Raw genomic sequence first — 20,670 nt, 5'->3', positions numbered from 1 at the left:
TTTACCAAGCTGGACCTCCGGAGTGCCTACCATCTAGTCCGTATCCGAGAGGGCGATGAGTGGAAGACCGCCTTCAAGACTCCCAGGGGCCACTACGAGTACCTGGTAATGCTGTTCGGCCTCACCAACGCTCCGGCGGTATTCCAGGCGCTCATGAACGACGTCCTTCGTGACATGCTGGAGGAGTTTGTCGTAGTATACCTCGACGACATCCTCATTTTCTCCAAGACCCTCGAGGAACACATCCAGCATGTCCGCCGTGTGCTGGAGCGCCTCCTCCACAATCGGCTCTTCGTCAAGGCAGAGAAGTGCCGATTCCACTCCGACTCCGTCGATTACCTGGGCTTCATCGTGGAGAGAGGCTTGACCCGAGCTGACCCTCGCAAGATCCGGGCCGTGGAGGAGTGGCCGGAACCCACCTCTCGGAAGGAGTTACAGAGCTTCCTCGGGTTCGCCAACTTCTACCGAAGATTCATCCGGAACTACAGTCAAGTGGCGGAACCGCTTACCAGGCTGACCTCTCCCGCCCTGCCGTTTGACTGGTCCCCAGCGGCGTGTGCTGCGTTCCGCTCCCTCAAGAAGAGGTTCACTTCCGCCCCGATCTTGCTCCATCCAGACCCCAAGAGACAGTTCATCGTAGAGGTGGACGCCTCGGATACTGGACTAGGAGCTATCTTATCCCAGCGGTCGGCAACAGACCAGAAGGTACATCCGTGCGCCTTCTACTCACGTCATTTCCTCCCTGCCGAGAGGAACTATGACATCGGCAATCGGGAGCTGCTGGCGGTTGTGGCTGCCTTGGAGGAGTGGCGTCATTGGCTAGAGGGGGCCGAGGAGCCATTTACCATTTGGAAGGACCACAAGAACCTGACGTACATCCGTGCTTCCAAGCGCCTCAATGGCCGGCAGGCAAGATGAGCCAGCTTCCTCAGTCGGTTCGACTTCTCGCTGACGTTTCGCCCTGGTTCCCGCAACACGAAGGCCGACTCCCTGTCCCGGTTACACTCCAAGGGGGCTCCAACCACTGAGGACCCGACTCCCATCCTCCCAGAGGCCAGGGTGGTAGGAGTAGTCACCTTGGGCATCGAGGGGGTGGTAAGGCGTGCCCTACGCTTCCATCGCGCTCCAGGCAATGTACCGGTTCATCGTCTCTTCGTCCCCGACTCGGTCCGGTCCCGGGTCCTCCAGTGGGGCCATACCAGCCGGTTCGCCTGCCACCCGGGCGTTCATCGCACGTTCTCCTTCCTGGCTCGTCGATTCTGGTGGCCCACCATGAGGAACGACGTCAAGGAGTTCGTACTGGCCTGCGCAGTCTGCGCCCGCAGCAAGGCTTCCCACCAGGCACCCTCCGGGCTATTGCAGCCGCTTCCCATTCCGAGCCGTCCTTGGTCACATGTGGCGCTGGACTTCGTCACGGGTCTTCCTTCTTCCCAGGGGAACACGTGCCTACTGACCGTGGTGGATCGGTTCAGCAAGGGGGTTCACCTCGTGGCCCTTCCCAAGCTTCCCTCGGCGGCCGAGACGGCGGACCTCCTGACACGCCACGTGTTTCGCCTCCATGGTTTTCCCCAGGACGTCGTCTCGGACCGGGGGCCACAGTTCACTTCCCAGGTATGGCGGGCTTTTTGCAAGGGATTTGGGGCAACGGTCAGTCTTTCCTCTGGTTATCATCCCCAGACTAACGGACAAACGGAGAGGATGAACCAGAGTGTGGAGTCTGCTCTTCGGTGTGTGGCTGCCGAGAAACCCGCTTCTTGGAGCCGTTTCCTTCCCTGGGTCGAGTACTCCATCAACTCCATGGTCAGTTCCGCCACCGGCCTCTCACCCTTTGAGGTATCCCTGGGCTACCAACCCCCTCTTTTCCCTGCACAGGAGTCGGAGGTGGCAGTTCCCTCCGTACAGGACCACCTCGACCGGTGCCGTCGGGTCTGGGAGATCACCAGGACTGCGCTGCTCTGGTCATCGGAGCACGCCAGTCGTGGGGCTGACCGGCGCCGGGTTCCTGCGCCGACGTACCACCCTGGGCAGAGGGTGTGGCTTTCCGCAAGGGACCTTCCACTTCGGTCCTCGGCCAAGAAGCTTAACCCCCGGTTCATCGGTCCTTTTGAGGTTCTGAAGGTACTCAGTCCGGCGGCGGTGAGTCTTAAGCTTCCTGCGTCCATGCACATTCACCCCGTTTTCCATGTGTCCCGGGTTAAGCCTGTCTCTCTCAGTCCCCTGATGCCTCCTGCTCCAGAACCACCTCCTCCCGAGATGGTGGACGGTCACCCCCAGTGGCAGGTCCGCCGGTTGATGGGCGTTCGACGGCGGGGTTGGGGGTTCCAGTACCTGGTGGACTGGGAGGGGTACGGTCCGGAAGAACGGAGCTGGGTCTCCCGCCGGCTCATCGTGGATCCTGGCCTAATCACCGACTTCCATCGTGCCCATCCGGGCGAGCCGGGTCGGGTTGGTCGCCGGGTGGCTCCCGTGGAGGGGGGGGTACTGTGAGGTTTGGTCCGCTCCCCGCGACACACTCCGTTCCTTTAAGGTACTATGTTGATTGATGCATTCCCCGCCACGCGCTCCGTTCCTTTAAGGTGCCGTGTTGGTTGGTGCATTCCCCGCCACACGCTTTTGGAGCAAGTATCAATCTCATCCCGCAGCTGTCACAGTTTGTAATTAGCGCCCCTGAAGGCTTTATATACACAGACCTCCTTGCTATCGATGTTGGGTCGTTCTGGAATACAACTGCATATACCTGCCATTCCCCGTCGCTGTTCCTGTCTTCTTTGTCTCCAGGACCTTTTTGTGGAGAACCTGGTTCCCAGTTTGGAGCTGCGCCTCGTTATCTGCCCGCTTTACGCGTTGCGCTCTGGTGAGTTTTTGGAAACAGTCCTTTTGGATTATCAGTTTTTTGTGTGTTTGGTGAACACTGAAGAAATACCATTTTTGTTTTGTACTGGACTCAGCTAATTTGTGTGTTAGGATAACACTGAAGAATTCCGTTTTGTTTCGCACTGGACTCAGCTAATTTGTGTGTTAGAATAACACTGAAGAATACCGTGTTGTTTTTCACTGGACTCAGCTAACTTGTGTGTGGTACACCGAAGATCAAGTCACTTGGGATTAATACTGGACTCAGTCACCTCTCTGCCTCTGTGTGTTCGTTGGGCTGTTTCTGATTTCTCTCTCTCTCCGTTTTTCCACCGTGAGTGAAAGCTGGGAGTATCTGCAGAGCCGCTACAACGTCACATGCCAATTCCTCACCACTATCTACTGGGAGTATCTGCAGAGCCGCTACATCGTCACCTGCCAGATCCCCGTTTGTTTGATTACTGTACCTCATCCATCTTGTGACTCTGTAAATAAATACGCCCTAGCTTTTGGCTAACTCTGAACTTCCTGTCTGTGCCGTTGCGTTTGAGGTCGGTTACAAACCATAACACCTATCTACTGCCTTCACTGTCTACAAATGCCTTACACTATAATCATAACTACCTACCTCAACCTATAGTCTATCCAGATAACATGGTATGATAGCCATGTACAATAACACTGTATATACACTATATACTGTACCGTATATTTATCTATATCCGTATGAATATATCTGCATATATTCCTGTTTACATACCTGTATACATACCACACACTGTAGATGTAACCCAGGTTTCAGATTCATAACTATTTAGCAGTGATGCCACAGATTACTTGTAAAAGTAATCCGATTACTGATTACTGATTACTCCTTTAAAAAGTTATCCAAGTTACTTTACTGATTACTTGATTATCAGAGTAACTTAGTTACTTTGAAAGTAACTAGGTTACGAAGTCGTCGTCGTTCCCCCAACAGTTTTTTTTAAACGCTTTATTGAAAGTGCATAAATTGTTTTTAACTTGTTTCTCTGCACATAACGTAAATTGTTAAACTAGTGCTTCAGCTTCTGTACCATCAAGTATGGTAAAGCAACAGTCTATGATGCTCACAGCATTAGAGCAGCCAGCCAGTGGTTTTACAAAACCAGTGTATCCATTCACATCTAACAAATGCAGGCTGAACTATTCAATTATATCAACTGTAACTATTAAATTGTTTTTATAAATGTCTCTCTATAAACATACAATCAGTCTCTAAATTAACTGTAAATCTGGCAAATAAGAGCTTTTGCTCTGCCACCATCAAATATACATTAATCAATAGGGAAAGAAACAATCTCTCTCTTTTGCTGTTTGGCTGGCCTCCGAGTCCTCCTGTACCTAGTCGAAGCGTCGGCTAGTGTTGTGATTCCAGATGCTTTCAATGCAATTGGATGTGCTGTTTTTAGCGGTAGACAGTATTTTGACTGAGGCTACGTTTAGACAAGCGTTTTGGGGTGGAAGTCTGAACAGAAACCGCAAAAGTCTTCTTGCGGTTTCACTTCGTATAGACAAGAGTTTTGGGGTGGAATTCTCAGACGAATGCAGACGAGGCTGTAACAACGGAGCCCTGCTGTCACACGATTGGCGCATATGTCACATGACGTGCTGTGAAGACCCGCCCTACTCTGCCTCTGATTCGCAGACTGTGGATGGGGAATGTGATTGGGCCAAAGCAGAGTCACTCACAGACAGAGAGTCCAGTCACGCCGCGGGACACATTCTTGTGTAACCCTTTCACTGCCACACCACGTCACTCCCAAATAAGAAAAACAGCTCAAGATGTATTTTTGACTGTCGAAAACGAAATAAAATACTGCATTCCGCCTGCATTATGAATTTATGATGAGATAGTAACGAAATAGTAACGCACAGCCACTTGGACAAGTAACTGCAATCAGATTACTGGCTTTTAAAGATTAACGCGTTAGATTACTATTTTCGGGGAAAAGTAATCAGATTACAATAACGCGTTACTTAGTAACGCGTTACCGGCATCACTGCTATTTAGTCATAGGGACATAAATAGTTAATGCCATTGAATAAGAACATAAATAGTTAATGCTATTATGTAAGGACATAAGTAGTTAATATTATTGGGTACCAACTCCTTTGAATTACAGCACTGCCCTTTAATTTACTTCATGACGTGAGATAGATGTCACGACAGCCACGCCTTGCTTTACAGCAGGTGAGACTGCACTACGGAGATGAGACACACACATCCACGGAGATGACGCAGCTAAATGTTGCTGGATAACGAGACGAAATAGCATGATAAAAACAGTTATCAAACAGTTATAAAAGATTCCCCCAGTTGCAAAACCGAAGAAGCGTTGCAGTTAAAGTAGCCTGCGGTTTTGGTGAGTTTCATCAATATTGTGCTGTTCATTTGTCGAATGTGCATAATGGTTAGCTCTATGCTACAAGCTAATTAACGTAGCTTCATTCTGAGTCATGCTAGCGAAGCTCCAAGCCCAATTTGGTTAAATGAAAACTAGAAAGAAACCATTTCAGAAGTACTTATAATTGTATTGATATGCTGTACGATAAGAACAAGGTCTATATACATTTTGAATGTTTTTGAGAGTTTAATATGAATGTGGGGAACGTTCCACATGCTAGCGCACTTTAGCCTATATTAGCATGGGGACATATGATATTCCCACGTGCAATGACAAGGTAGCCTACGTTAGCTTGGCATAGCTAAAAGTAGCCTGATTGATTATTCATTCTGAAAGCAATGAAAGGATGATGAAGCGATAAAAGATGGTAAATAGCTTTTATTTTCTGAATGCCTGCTTGACGCAGGCCAGGTTTTTCCAGCACCCCGTTCCACCCTGGGAGCAGTTCCAGACCACCCATCACCACGTGTGCCCACGCGGGACGAGGCAGTGTGCCGGACCGATACAAGATGGCGAGCCAACCCACTGAACCTCTGATATAGCTCAAGGCTAATGCCAGCCTGATGTGAATACCCCTGTTGCTCAACTCCTGTTACACCAACAGTCCGGTAGGCTTGAACTGATTGAACTTGAACCATAAGAACTTCCAAGGATTGAACTGACCTATATCCTTTTCTGATACACGAACTGATTGAACGAGAATACAAGGACTTCCAAGGGCTTCGACCCCGTTCACCTTTTGTTATTTTGATATTGTATTTTGTATTTGATTTGATTTAATTTGATATATGGGTACTGATATTCTCCTATAAGAAGGGAGAATTAAAGGGTAAATGCACCCAGTAAGATACTTGAACCATTGATATTTCTCCTATAAGAAGGGAGAATTAAAGGGTAAATACACCCAGTAAGATACTTGAACCATTGATATTTCTCCTATCAGAGGGAGAATTAAAGGGTAAATGCGCCCAGTAAGAACTACTGATGCTCTCCTGTAAAGAGGACGAGTTAAAGGGTCAATGTACCCAATAAGATACTTGAATCTCATTGATGACATATTGATTATAGTTGAATCGCTGATGGTTCTCCTGTAAAGAAAGATGGTTTAAAGGGTAATTTCACCTAATAAGGTATTTGCATTCCTATAACCTGGAATATTTCTATTGGTACTTTGTTTGTGTTACACTTTCAAAGGAAGAGTTTAAAGGAGCATTTCACCTAATAAGGTATTTGCATTACCTGCACACTTAAAGGTTTAAATTAATATGTTTAAACATTTACCTATTGAAATGATAAACTGATATAGTGTTTACTAATGATAAACTGATATAGAGTTTACTGATGATAAAAGGATACATCCAATATCAAGTTTCAAGTTTCAAGTTTCTTTAATAGTTGTCATACAGAAGTACAGAATACTTTTGTACAAAATGCTTCTTACTGTTGCGCTCCAGAGACTGTGCAAGACAAGATAAGTATGAAATAAAAACATAGTAAAATTAGAAGTAAAAAAAAAGAGGTCACAGTGTTCAGTTTAGACATATGTACAATGTTCGATGCAGAATAGACGTAGTTACCATACAATATACAATATACAATACTGTGCAGTGTACTAATATACAATACTATATAGTGCAAGGCAGAAATGGAGAAATGGGACGAGGTGCAATTTAGGTACAATTCACAGTAGGTGTACGAGTTGTAGTGCAAATCCTTTATCAATAAATATAAAGTGTAAGTGTGTTTGTGTGATCTAAAGTGTGGAGAGTGGGTGCTGCAGTGTGTTGTTTGTTTGAGTGAGTGTGTGCGTGTGGGTGTGTGTGCTGTGTGCATTTGATGGTTGTTGCATAGTGATTATTGTTCGTTTAGCGATTATTGTTCGTTTAACAGCCTGATGGCCTGGGGATAGAAGCTTCTTCTGAGTCTTTCTGTGCTCGCCTTAAGACTCCGGTATCGCTTGCCTGACCGCAGCAGTTCAAAGAGGCAGTTGTTCGGGTGGCTCGAGTCCTTAATAATTCTCTTAGCCTTCCCCTTGCACCGCTTGTTGTAAAAAAAAACCTTGAACCTAGCTTTTAGCTAGAGATAACCTCAGAGACGTCTGAACCAAACCTAATGTGTTGATCCAATCAACCTAGGACTTGATATCGAACTAACCCTCCCGAAAGAAGGAGTGGTTAATGAAAGAACCTAAAAAAGGATACTTCACTCTACCTCATTGTATGTATTGTAACTGTCTAGCTAGCGCGCTTGAGAATAAAATACCGGTCACTGTTATAACTTTGTCTCTGGTCTGCTATTCCCTTAATTGTGTATATTACTCCTCTCCTCATTCGAATCTAGAATTGTGCCCGTGGCGAACAGCTGTTACTGTTAGTGACACAAGTGCTACATATATACTATATCAATATCTGTATATATCCCATGCCTACTCTTATTAGTTATACCACTGGCCAGTATGGGTTACTGGGTTATGGGTTAGTATCATAGTGTATTATACTTGTAACACTACATATTAATACTCTACATCAGATTAGCATATTTACTCAGTAGCTTTGCACTTGTTACACTGTATATTGCTATGTACTTTACTGGTACCTTGCACTCTGGTTAGATGCCAACTTATTTTTGTTGTAGTACTTGTACAATACAATACACTTACAATACATTTGTATCTAATCTAATCGAATTAGTGAGATGATGCAATGAATCAACACAGAATTTTCCCAGTATGCCGAGTCAGTAATCTAGGCATGATCATCAAAGATCTGGTCAATAACTTCTTAGACTGTGAAGTGTGAACCTTTTTGTCATGATGTTGTCAACAGATCCTGTGCAGCATCTATTTATCAGTACCTGTCTCCCCCGGACGCGTCTGGATTATGCTTTTCTATAAGGTCGATTTAGTTCTAGTGAACATAGCATCTGTGTGTGCTTGATTTTGTGTGAGGTCTGTCTGTGTGAAGTTTCTCTGTGTGTGTGTATGTTTATTGTGTGTGTGTGTGTGTGTGTGTGTGTGTGTGTTGCAAGCAAAACCTTGCAGATAAACATGATCTGCACTCTGCTACATTTACTACAATTCTGAACCACTGGGTCTGTGTCTGTGTGTGTGTGTGTGTGTGTGTGTGTGTGTGTGTGTGTGTGTGTGTGTGTGTGTGTGTTGTGTGTGTGTGTGTGTGTGTGTGTGTGTGTGTGTGTGTGTGTGTGTGTGTGTGTGTGTGTGTGTGTGTGTGTGTGTGTGTGTGTGTGTGTGTGCGTGCGCGCGTGCGTGCGTGCGTCTGTGTCTGTGTCAGGGTTCAAATTACCTCGAAGCTCGAAGGGAGGGCTATTGGAGTGTTGAAATTCATTCTAAATTGAAATCATGAATTCTTAAAGGTCCCCTATTGTTCACTATTTGGGCAATTTTACACAATTCCTGTGAGTCTATGGAACACATCTGTACGTTTTTTTCCCCAATAAAGTTCATTGTTTTGTATTTTTAATCAAGTATACTTTTGTGATATATGGTACTCGGGGTCGATTAAGAGGACTGTGTTGAAGAGTGTTGTGATCGACTGATGATGTCTGTTGTGCAGTATACCTGTTGCTGTGGCTACCAACTGAGCTTGTGTGTGTTGTCAAGTTATTGCTATAAGGAACCCAGTCAAAACTACAACATGGTGACAGAAGTGGCTGAATCGTCACTCTACGCACGCCGACCTCACGGATTATAAAACCCTGCGGATTTACGGAGTGAGTGATGAACTTTTGTTGGGCTAGTTGTTGCTAACGCTAGCAATAGCGTCTGGACGTGGCAGCAGAGCACAGAACAGAGGAGATGGAGCAGCTCAAACCACCGTCATCGCTGCTACTCACGGGAAACCTGGCCGAGAATTGGCGCAGGTGGGAGCAGCGTTTTCAACTGTATATAACAGCCTCTGGAGCAATTGCAAAGGATTTTTAGAAAATTAAAGTTGCCATACTGTTACACACAATTGGTGAAGATGCTTTGGATGTATTCAACACATTCACATTTGTTGATGGTGACAATGAGAAAGTGGACGCAAACATATTGCAGCCCACAGAAGAATGTTGTTTTTGAACGGTACCAGTTCTGGTCCCATGCTATGGCTGATGGGATGACAGTGGACAAGTTTGTCACGGAACTGCGCCAGAAGAGCATGAAACTGTGAGTTTAAAATAAGTGAGAACGAAATGATCAGAGATAAATTGGTGTTCAGCCTGAATAATGCTGCTCTGAAAGAAAGGCTACTGAGGGAGAAGAATTTAACCCTTGAGAAAGCAGTAGATGTGTGCAGAGCAGCAGAAGCTGCAAGGAGCCAGATGCAAGCTATGCAAACAACACAGGCTGTGGGTGAATCATATGTGCAAGCCATTAGTAGAGCTCCAGCTCAACCAGAGAGGGGAAGATTCTACAAAGACAGGAGGACAGAGGGTGGCTAGGTGGTGCAGTGGGCAAGGCGCTCACCACCAATGCAGGAGACGCTGGGTTCGAGCCCAGCTCTCCGCATTGCTATCAGCTTGGCTGGTCGTTCATACTAATACAATTGGCAGTGTTAGGGGGTGGGAAGCTGATGGGTGGGGATCGGACATTGTGGACAGCGACTCCTACAGGTCGGTTGGTGCGCCTGCGCAGCAGAATCAGGAAGCGACGTGGGCGGCGTGCCCTCCAAACGCAGACCCCCGACGCTGAGAGATTGCGCTGTGCAGGTGAAAAGATGCGACTGCTGCTTCCTCGAGTACCGGAGGGGACACGTGATGTAAAGTCCACATTGCAGCCGGCCAGTGGGAGGCATGGCCTAACAGCGTTCGAGACAGGGGAGGGTAGAATTGGACGATATGAAAATTGGGATGGGAGAAAAATAGAAATATGGGAGAAAAAGTAGATAAAAAAAAAAAGACAGGAGGACAGAAAAGAAAAACAGAGAGTGGATTGCACAATGCAACAAGTGTGGGAGAACACATGATCCACGCCAGTGTCCTGCTTATGGTGCTGTATGCTACAAATGTAACAGGCAAAACCATTTTGCGAAGGTATGTTCCACACCAGCTGACAGGACGGGCACCCAAACATACAGAACAGTAATAAGACGTGGTGTCCACGACCTTGAGACTGAGGTAGATGTAGACTCACTGTTTATAGGTACTGTGTCATGTGTGGAAGTGGATGCAGTCACTAAAAGTAAAGACACTGCATGGTACACTATGGCCAATGTGAGGACGATGTCTGTTGTGCATTCCTGACCTGACGTGCAGTAAACCTGTGGCTACCAACTGAGCTTGTGTGTGTTGTCAAGTTATTGCTATAAGCAACCCAGTCAAAACTACAACAACTTTGGTGCACCACTCTCTCCCCTTCCAAAGTACAAGCTGTTTTTGGCTGGGCTCCGCCCATACTCGCAATGTTTGATTGACAGTCACCCACCTGCACTGGCAGATACGTTAGGATGGAGGAACCTTTTCAAAGCGCACACACACACACCCACTCCGTCTCTGGGTGTGTGTGTGTGTGTGCATGCGTGCATGTATGTGTGTGTACGTGACGTAAGTTGGGCGAGTGTGTGTGTCTGTGAGAGGGAGAGACGGGAGTAAGGAAACCGGTAAAGTAAGTCTCATCTCAGCCACGGCTGAGTCTCCTCAACAACAGCGTGTAGCCCAAAAACTGCCACAGCTCTGGCCCATTGCTTGTGGAGCACGATATCATTAGGAAACGATTAGGAACACTGTCGAACACTTTTGAGGAAGTGCTGACAGTGGAACAGCTGAAGGTGGCAACTCTGCTGTTGAAACCGCTTCCGCATTATTTCCACTCGCTGCTTGCCAGTTTTGCTCATAATTTCCTCGAATCACAGTTGATTGTGGGCGGGCGGTGGCAGATCAGATTTCTTACACGTCACAGATCGAATCAATTCAGAATGGCTTGTTTCAGTGGGGGGGGGCGTTATTGTCTCAGCTGAACTGCAGAAACGGGACTTGGTAGAGATTTCACATTTTGTCAGTGTTGGTACAACCCCACATTGCTTGAAAACAATGCAAAACACTGGAAAAGGCCACTTTAATTAAGGGTAATTTAGGGGGGCTCAGTCCCCGTAACCCCCGCCCCCCCCCAATAGTTTGAACCCTGGTGTGTGTGTGTGTGTGTTTGCATGTGTGTGTGCGTGTGCATGTGTGTGTAAGTGTGTGTGTGTGCATGTGTGTGTGCATGTGTGTGTGTGATAACATGTGTGTTTCTGTGGCCCCCTCAGGCCTGGGCATGGAGAACATCGGAGGCATCTTCGTGGTGCTGATCTGCGGCCTCATCATCGCCGTGTTCGTGGCCATCATGGAGTTCGTCTGGTCGACACGTCGCTCGGCGGAGACAGATGAGGTACGCCCTCACGCCTGCCCCCGCCGACCACACAGACACACCCCAGTAGGTCTCCATGGCAGCCCCGCCAACCCTTCTGCTTGTGTTGTGGTGTACGAATGTGTGTGTGTGTGTTTTACTGTTGGGGGTTCCATGTGTATTGTGCATGTGAAATGAGTATGCTGCCCTGTACTGCTATAGTGATCCCAAAGGGCAGACCTAAAGATTTTGTCAAACGAGAGAATTTATTTTCATTTGCATGTCCTGTGTGTATTTGTGCCGTCATGCTATTATAAGCACCGGTTATGGCATTAAGTGTATAGTGACTGTGAGTTAAACTCTATGGTATTATTAAGCAATATTGAGATATGCCAATATTTGCTTGCATAAAGAAGTAGTGTGACCTTTCCTTCCCCCTGGCGTTAAATCTCATGATGTATCTTCTTTTACATGCCTCACATGTATGCTGGTACTCCTCACTTCTTTTCACACATTCACCACTGTGTCTCTCTCTCTCTCTCCGTCACACACACCCTCTGTCATTTGGCCATCAGTGTCTGTTCTCGGACAACGAGTACTGTTTCTGTTTGTGTGAGCACATGGTTTCTCATCATTAGTTTGACCGGAATGCCGTTTGTGTGTAGTTTATGCTTTGATGCATTTTGTGTCATGCAGTTGGAATGCAGAGACTTTTCCTTGTGTTTGTGAGTATACATGCGTGCGTGTGTGTGTCTCTGTGGTGTTCATGTGTGTTTGTCCATGTGCGCCTCAGTTTGCAGGCCTGCCTGTCCGTCCATAGTGCCATTTTACGAAGTGCCCATTTTTTTTTTAAACAACATTTCGGTGTTTGTGTGTTTGGATTGTAATAACTCTCTCTGCTCCTCGGATATTCTCCCATCTCTATCCATCTCCATGTCCTCCCCCATCACTTCCTCACCTGTCTTTTTAATGTTATCCCTCCATTCGTCGTCGTCCCCCCCCTCCTCCTGCCATTATGCCAAACTGTGTCCGTCTGTCCTCTCTGTCTATACCTCCCTTGCTCTTTTTCTTTTCTTTCCTGTCCTCCTCCTGCCCCCCCCCCCTCCTCCCGTTCTCTATTTTACCTTTCCTCTGTCTGCTCCTGCTGTCTGCCTACTTTGCTCCTGTCCCCCTCCTGCCTCCTTCCTCTTTTCTCTTCTTTCCTCCCACCCTCCCTCCCTCCTTCCGTCTCCTGTAGGTGTCTGTTTGTCAGGAGATGCTCAGCGAATTCCGAAACGCCGTCTCCTGTAAGAAGAGCTCCCGCTCTCGCCGCCGCCGACCCCTTAGCAGCTCAGTAGCCCTACGCCACCCAACCCGCATCGCCCTAGGGGCCCCGCGGCCCCTGCGCCTGGTCCGAGAGATGCGCCTCAGCAACGGCAAACTCTACAGTGGCTCCGGGCCCCTGACGGGCGGGGCGGGGGGGTGCAGTGGGGGAGGAGGGGCAGGACCTTCAGACATGGGCCCCGGGCCCCAGCGGCTCCTGGATGACCCTCTGGGGGCCAACACCACACCTCCTCCCCCAGCCCCGACCCCCGTGATGCTGCCCTCCCGCAGCTGCACCCACGTGAGGATCTGCCAGGAGTGCCGGAGGATCCAGAGCCTGAGAGCAGGCACCAATCTGGGGTCAGCCACCTCCAGGATACCCCCCTCCTCAGCGCCCCTGCCCCGGCTACCCCCACCCCCGCCCCCATCTTCCTCCAACACAGACAGTGAGGGAGGAGGGGGGCCCAGCCCCAGGCGGCTCCATCACAGCCCTCCACCTCATACCTCCAGACCCATACCCCCTCCACAGAGCAGCACCTCCACAGACTTACTGGGAGACCAAGACTGAGACTGGAGGCTCTGGGAGGAGGGGGCTGGGTTGGGACAGATACTGTATCTGAGTCAAGGGACATTTGAGCTGCTTACAGTGGTATTCATGAGGGATCAGAAATGGAGAGATTGAACGCGGGGAAGTTAGCCAATGGAAATTTGCACAGATAACGGACAACCTTTAAAGGGAGATTGAACAAGGGAAACTTTAACCCCCCCCCCCCCCACCCCCACAGTCGAGCATCCACTCACTGAGGCCAACAGTAGGCCTAACCCTTTCCCTCTCTGACTGTGACCATGCTTAAAGATGGCCTTCAGTTCCTATATCTCCAGTTTCACCTTTAAGATGTGAAACATCTTCGACTACAATGAAGACGGATGTTCGATCAAGGACCAACATTAACTGGATGAAGCAGTCGTGACGATGCACATGATGAACCTTCAGCAGTGGAGCAGTTGCTTTCTACAGGCTTCCCTTTTCTCTCCCGACTTCTCGCTCCCTTCTTTATATTTAAGGACCTTGTCTCGAGGCTCCAGACGGACTGAAGAAGGAACCTCTGTGGAGGACATTCTTTATCTGTATGTGATCTTAAATAAACAAAGAAAAAAAGACTTCCAAACTGACAGAGAGAGAATAATTTACTGTTGTTTATTTTAATTTTTTGTCTTTCTTGTTTTGTTACCATTGTTCTAAGTGGAAGTTACAGAGAAAAAAATTAAAAATAAATAAAGACTATTTGTGACGAATGTGGTGGATCATAACATACTGTGGAAACTTGCCCACGGCTAATTCTACGGAAGAGTATTGTGTCCCTCCCTGCACCCCATACCTTTTGAAATGACAATGAGACTGGATCCCATTTGCTTTTCATTCATAGCCCTCGACCGTCGGATCAAGTGAACACTCAGTGACGTTACGAGGGTCATTCTGTGTGTGGGAGAGTAGGGAGGGGAGTAGTGCTGCAACAAACTGAACTGAGACATCCTTGGCCACAATATACCTTACTTACTGCGTGACTCCAGCCTCTTGGCGGAGGTTGCTATGAATTTAGAACATCTTTAAAAACACCCATTTAAGCCACCTTCCAGACAACTCGCAACTGGGGATTTCCAGGTGCACATAAACAAAAAACATGGCTGACAATGTCAAACTTGTGGCAAGACAGTTAAACTGCGACTAGTGCAGCCTTCAAACGAAAAAGAGGAGGACAAATTATGCATAAGGTAACGGACACCATTATACATTTTTATTTTATGGCACTTTATACTTGGAAACATATCTAAACATTGCATTGACTAGCCTGATAATACTGTAAATACATATACCATGTGCTTCTCCATGGTGCCGCCATTGTTGTTTTACGTCAGACAACTGAATCTCTGTGAAGTCAGGGTAGATCCCCCCCCCCCCCCCCCCAGAGTTTCTGAGTAGGAACTCCGACTTTGAGTGGCGTTCCAGTGTACTTTGTCTTTTTCATGTAGGAGGTTGGAAAATCCCGTTTGCGAGTTATCTGGAACGTAGCTGCAGTGCACATCACATCACACTTAATTATGTTCTCCAAATGTATTCAATCTTGTTTAGTACATGTAACTGACTTACGTTCTGTAGTTCCTGCCATCTTTACTTGGGGATGACGATATTTATCGGCCATATTTAGGGTTGATGTGAACAGATCACTTGCTCCACCCCCATGAGGGTTTAGGGTGCCCTGTGTAGTGAAATCAACCTGCATCATTTCTGGATTGGACTGATAACTTTGCGATGTGAGAAAAACAACATCCAGTTTCGATGGGGATTCCTAGAGTGGCGAGAGGGCAAGGGGGCGAGAGGGTACAAAAACTGCGTCAATGGGATCCAGCCTGAGAAAAGTAGAGGAAATTATTAGGGATGTCCGATATTATCGGCCGACCGATATTATCGGCCGATATCGGCAGTAAAATGTGATATCGGAAAATATCGGTATCGGTTTAAAAAAGAAAAAAAACAATAACAATATTTGTTATATATATATCCAGTGAAATTATTAGTTACCTGAAATTATTCAGTTTTTTGGGGGGGGAAACCCTGCATATATCGGTATCGGTTGATATCGGTTGATATCGGTATCGGAAATTAAGAGTTGGACAATATCAGAATATCGGTATCGGTAAAAAAGCCAATATCGAGCATCCCTAGAAATTATCTGAAATTACACCTGTGTCAAAATATATTGAATAGCAGCGACAATGGTGTGTGTGTGTGTGCTTGCAGGTGTGTTTGTCTATTTAAACTGTGTGTCAGTGTGTGCGTGTGAATAGGTCTGTGCTTACTGTAAGTCAAACAGTAATTATTCAAAGTGTAGAGAACCTTGTACCTGGTGACTGCACCATCCAGCCATGTATATTTAGACAGCTACACTGTTCCTTGTTAATCCCAGGTAACTCAGGTTCATACAAGATAAGAGATGGAGAAAGATGAGGTTGTGTGTGAATCTGGCAGGGGGCTTGTTCCATTGCCAGCAGACTGGGGCTTCAACTTGTCTCTCTCTCTCTCTCTCTCTCTCTCTCTCTCTCTCTCTCTCTCTCTCTCTCTCTCTCTCTCTCTCTCGGACTTGGCCGTCCACAGCAGGGTGCGGCGCCAGAGTCATAGACTCAATGCAATCTTTTCAATACCATTTGATATTGCCATGTTAGATTGCCTAATTACTTAATTACTGTCCTCGTTGACTGGAGGGGGGCGGTGCTGATTCTGGAGGAAGTGAGACATTGCTGATTACTGACAATTTATTTTAGAACCATATTGGGAAAATTCTCTGAGAAAAAGACTGTCCCAGGCCCAGTAATCAGCCATTCCAAAATCTCAGGGTGGCCTGAATTTTAACAACCAATCAGATTTGTTTGGGCTTACCAAGTGGTGTTCCCGGGCGGGAAACAGTGTGAAAAGTACACAGTGTGCAAAACCGCCTGCCGATTAAATCCGGGAAACATATATATATTTTTTAATTATTATTATTTTGATGTTAAATTCAGCTGTATGGGACTGTAGGGAACCTTTGTTGTGCGTGCGTGGCGCACCGTACCAGGCTTGAAAAGTGATGCAGAGCTTGCTCTATCTATTTTACTGTGATGTACTGTGAGCTCACTCTTGCTCATTTCTCCAAAATAGTCTACCCCACCTTTAATCCTCATACAGGCCATAACAATCTGGTATATTTCGTTGTGTCTCAATGTCCTTAATGTTACACTCATCCGACTGTATATGCAGTCCTTGGTTATAAGCCGACTTAGCCATTATGACGCCTCGGAGGGGAGCGTGAATGTTTTGACAATGCTGTTTGAATTGTGTGTATTTGCACAAAGGATCATCAAAGGGGGTACCAACAAGGCTTTCATTATACCATCATGCAGTGAGGCTGTGCGCTTCATGAATGATATATTTTTTTTGTGTCGTTTTGCTGTTTCTGTGAATAATTGATTGCCGTCAGTAGAATCAGATGTGGGCTTGATGTGTCTGTCAGAGTGGTAGCTTCATCTCTGCACACCTCTATTTACTTCTGCTTTGTATTTAGAATGCATACCCTGCAGCAGAAGTGAACCAGCATCACTAGTGGACACACACACACGCACACACACACATAGGATTATATTCAAGATTACTGGTTGCCTGGACATAATATGTCAGATTTTATAAATTCCTTGTGTAGAATCGTATAAGGACAAGGACACACACACACATGCACACACACACTCTCACTCACACACACACGCACACATTTTATCACTACAGTATGTCTCCATTTCTGATTCCAGTCTCGTCTAAATGTTGTGTCCTTTTCTCATCCTCTCCTTCGTAAATTAATTGACAAGACATTGTAATTGAAAGGACCGTGTGGAGGCAATATGCAGGAGCCTATCAATACCTTTTAACTATCAACTAGCTAATTATTTAAATTGGTTGCAGTGAGGAAGCTATTAACCCTTTCACTGCCACACGACAGAAGGTTAACCCTTTACTATCACACAACCGAAGGTCTGTGTATTGTCGCAGTGAAAGGGTTAACCGTTTTGGTAGTGCGGCAGTGAAAGGGTTAAGGCAGGGGTCAGCAACCTTTACTATCAAAAGAGCCACTTTTCCCCCCTCCCACAAAATAAAATGCTTAGGGAGCCGCACAACCTATTTACCCTTAAAATGAAGATAACACAGTGTATAACGTTTTATATATCCCCAAGCATACCCCACGTTTGTTGCATTAATGTGATTATAAAGCAACAAAAAGAAACATTTTAACTTTTTATTGCTGTTTTTACCTGTTATAACAAAGGAAAACCTCAAACTCTTATGAAGAGGAGAAAAAATACTGGCTGTGTGTGTAGACCTATTTTTAAATAAAACACAGAAGAGGAGACAAAACACTGGTGTCTGTAGACCGACTATAAAAAAAATTAAAATAAAACCCTGAACTATTCAGGTATATTTGAGTCCTTCCATTATTTGGGGAACATTTATAAAATAAAAAGTAGTCCACTTTGAAAAAATACTATATGTGTAGACCTACTTTGAAATAAAACACAGAAAAGGAGAAAAAACACTGGCTTGTAGGCCTACTTTGAAATAAAACCCTGAACTATGCAGCTCTATTTGAGTCCTTCCCTTATTTGTGGAAAATCTATAAAATAAAAAGTAAATTTTTCGTTGTTCGCAAATTTCGCACCACATATCAGGCATACAGGTAAGCCTGCATCGTTAGTCGTGAAAGCAAATTGATCTGTCCACGCTGAATTAAACCCTCTATTTTCCTCAGACTTTCCCTTTTTTTGGATTTATCCATGGTTAGCTTACTGGGGGGTCGGAAACTCAAGATTAGCCACTTGCAGACGGCAGGGAGAGGCACGGGGTGTGACGTACTGTATATTTTAGTTGATGAAATATTTTTGTTGACTAAATATCTTAGTTGATGAAATATTTTTTCATTTCAGTGTCACAGTATGACATCGATGTCCAAAAAAAAAAAAAAAAAAATAATAATAATAATAATAATAATAACAGTAAAAAAAAAAATCTTAATTTTTTTTGGGCCAGGGAGCCGCAGCTGATTGGCTAAAGAGCCGCATGAGGGCTCCGAGCCGCAGGTTGCCGACCCCTGGTTTAAGGGGAGGAAGCAGGGAAAGACAACCCGTGAAGTGCTGGCATACAGCTGATGTTTATGGGAGGGTCACAAAATAATCAAAGAGGGGGTCAACAAAACAAAGGAATTTCATTTATTTCTACGTTGTTTTGTTTTGTTTGTTTTTTGGGGGTGGTGGTATTTTTTCATATTTCTACACTAGTGCTAAATGGATTATTAAAACTATGATGATGAATATCATTATGATTAAATTGTTGTTATTATTATTACTATTTTATTTTTTTTGTATTATCTTTTCCCCCCTTCTTTTCCGTTTTTCTCTCATCCCAATGTTAGTCGTTATGCCAATTCCCAATCCCCTTCCTGGTCGTTGCGCACTCTACCCCCTACCGTCGGTCTGGGAGGGCAGAGACTATCACATGCTTCCTCCGACACATGTGTAGCCAGCCCACCGCTTCTTTTCACCTGGCAGCGCGGACTCTCACCGGGAGAGTGTAACGTGTAGAAGGTCACACTACCTCTCCCAGATCCTTCCCTTGCTGTGCAGGCCGCCCCAACGGAACTGTAGGAGTCGCTGTTTACAACGACCAGGACCCACCCACGCCGGCTTCCCACCCGCTAACACTGCCAACCGTGTTAGTATGGACGGTCGGCCAAGCCGGAGGCACCACAGCCGGATTCGATCCCACTGGCTCTGTGGTGGTAGGACATACACTTAGTCTGCTGCGCTACCCGGCAGCCTATTATTACTATTCTTCCTAATTGAAGAACAGAGGATCTACCGTACGTACGGTGTGTTTGTGGGCAAAGGGAGGCAGGTTCATAATGCTCTTTATGACCCATTGTTCCAACCTATTAACCTCTTCCAACCTATTAAAATCTCCTTTGGAATAAAAAAAATATATATACATATATATGTATGTAAATATAATATATATATATACTTTTTATTTATATATATATATACAGTATATACATACAGTAGTATGTAAATATATATATATATGCATTCATCCAGTATGAAGCACAGCATGGACTGTGCTAAGGATCCCCCCTTCATCATCATCTGTGAGGAGGAAATAGGGCTAGGGGTCCAAAATCCAGAACTGACCCTTTGATGTTACAGCGTGTGTGTGTGTGTGTGTGTGTGTGTGTGTGTGTGTGTGTGTGTGTGTAGGTGTGTGTGTGTGTGTGTGTGTGTGGGTGTGTGTGTGGGTGGGTGGGTGAGTGAGTGAGTGAGTGAGTTTCATGATGCATTTCCTGACTTCTGAGATAAGGGATGAGCCCTCGTCTTATCTCTCCCATTTCCTGTGTTGCGATTCAGACGAAGCGTGATGGACATGATGGGACGCCACAGATACCGTGAGCCCTGTGTAAGTGGAGGAGGCCTTCAGACTTTATTGAGCAACAACAGCCACAAGGAAACCCAACATGAAACGGGAACATGAAATGGCTAACCACCAGCAACTCCGAGGGAGTTTCCTCAAAACTATTAGCAGCGGTTTTAAAAGCAACATGTGACCTTGGTTCAATGTACCTGTAAGTATTGAAAAATGTAAGCGTATTTATTATACTCACACATATCACGCAAACTGTACAAATTAATTTGGTTTGAGAGCTATTGAGTTAAACAGTTAAGATGTGTGATATCATTATGATGTATTTAACAACTTATGTTTCACATTCGCCCCCATTCACTCACACATGCACAGCACACACCCAACAGTGGAGGCAACCATGCAAGGTGCCAACCTGCTCATCGGGAGCTGGTAGGGGTTAAGTGCCTTGCTCAAGGAGGAGGCGGAATTGAACCTCCGATTACCAGGCGACCTCCTGAGTCACTGCAGACATCTCATATGAAATATATGAACATTTAAAACATCAAAGCCTTAGTGAGTTATTAACAGCTCCTGGAAAGGCATATTTTTATTTATCCCAAGAATAATACTAGAACTATGAGCCCCAATGTTCCAAACTAGAATAATACTAAGAGGATGTTAAGTGATATTGCACCCCTTTTAAAGTAACAGTGCTACTCCTCCCAAGTGAGTTAACTTCCTCAAAAAGGAATCTTAACATTTGCATAGGTGGC

At 45.9% G+C, this 20,670-nt stretch overlaps 1 protein-coding gene across 2 annotated transcripts in view; it reads left to right on the top strand.

Annotated features, from left to right (window-relative positions):
* The window catches only part of grik5 (glutamate receptor, ionotropic, kainate 5), a gene marked incomplete at its 3' end in the record, with an annotated part of 295,760 nt that extends 282,268 nt beyond the window's left edge, over window positions 1-13,492 (top strand). Inside the window, exons 18-19 of one of the 2 annotated variants that reach the window (XM_084336069.1) lie at window positions 11,543-11,664; window positions 12,860-13,492. In XM_084336069.1, coding sequence (XP_084192195.1) covers window positions 11,543-11,664; window positions 12,860-13,492 — 755 coding nt within the window. Of the gene's footprint in view, window positions 1-11,542; window positions 11,710-12,859 lie in introns of both variants that reach the window. The other variant, XM_084336068.1, reaches the window with a different exon arrangement.
* Window positions 13,493-20,670: the final 7,178 nt, after the last annotated feature.

The sequence above is a fragment of the Notolepis coatsorum genome (assembly GCF_963971535.1).
Source record: "Notolepis coatsorum genome assembly, chromosome: 19".
NCBI lineage: Eukaryota > Metazoa > Chordata > Actinopteri > Aulopiformes > Paralepididae > Notolepis > Notolepis coatsorum.
This window is presented reverse-complemented; position numbering and strand designations above follow the sequence as displayed.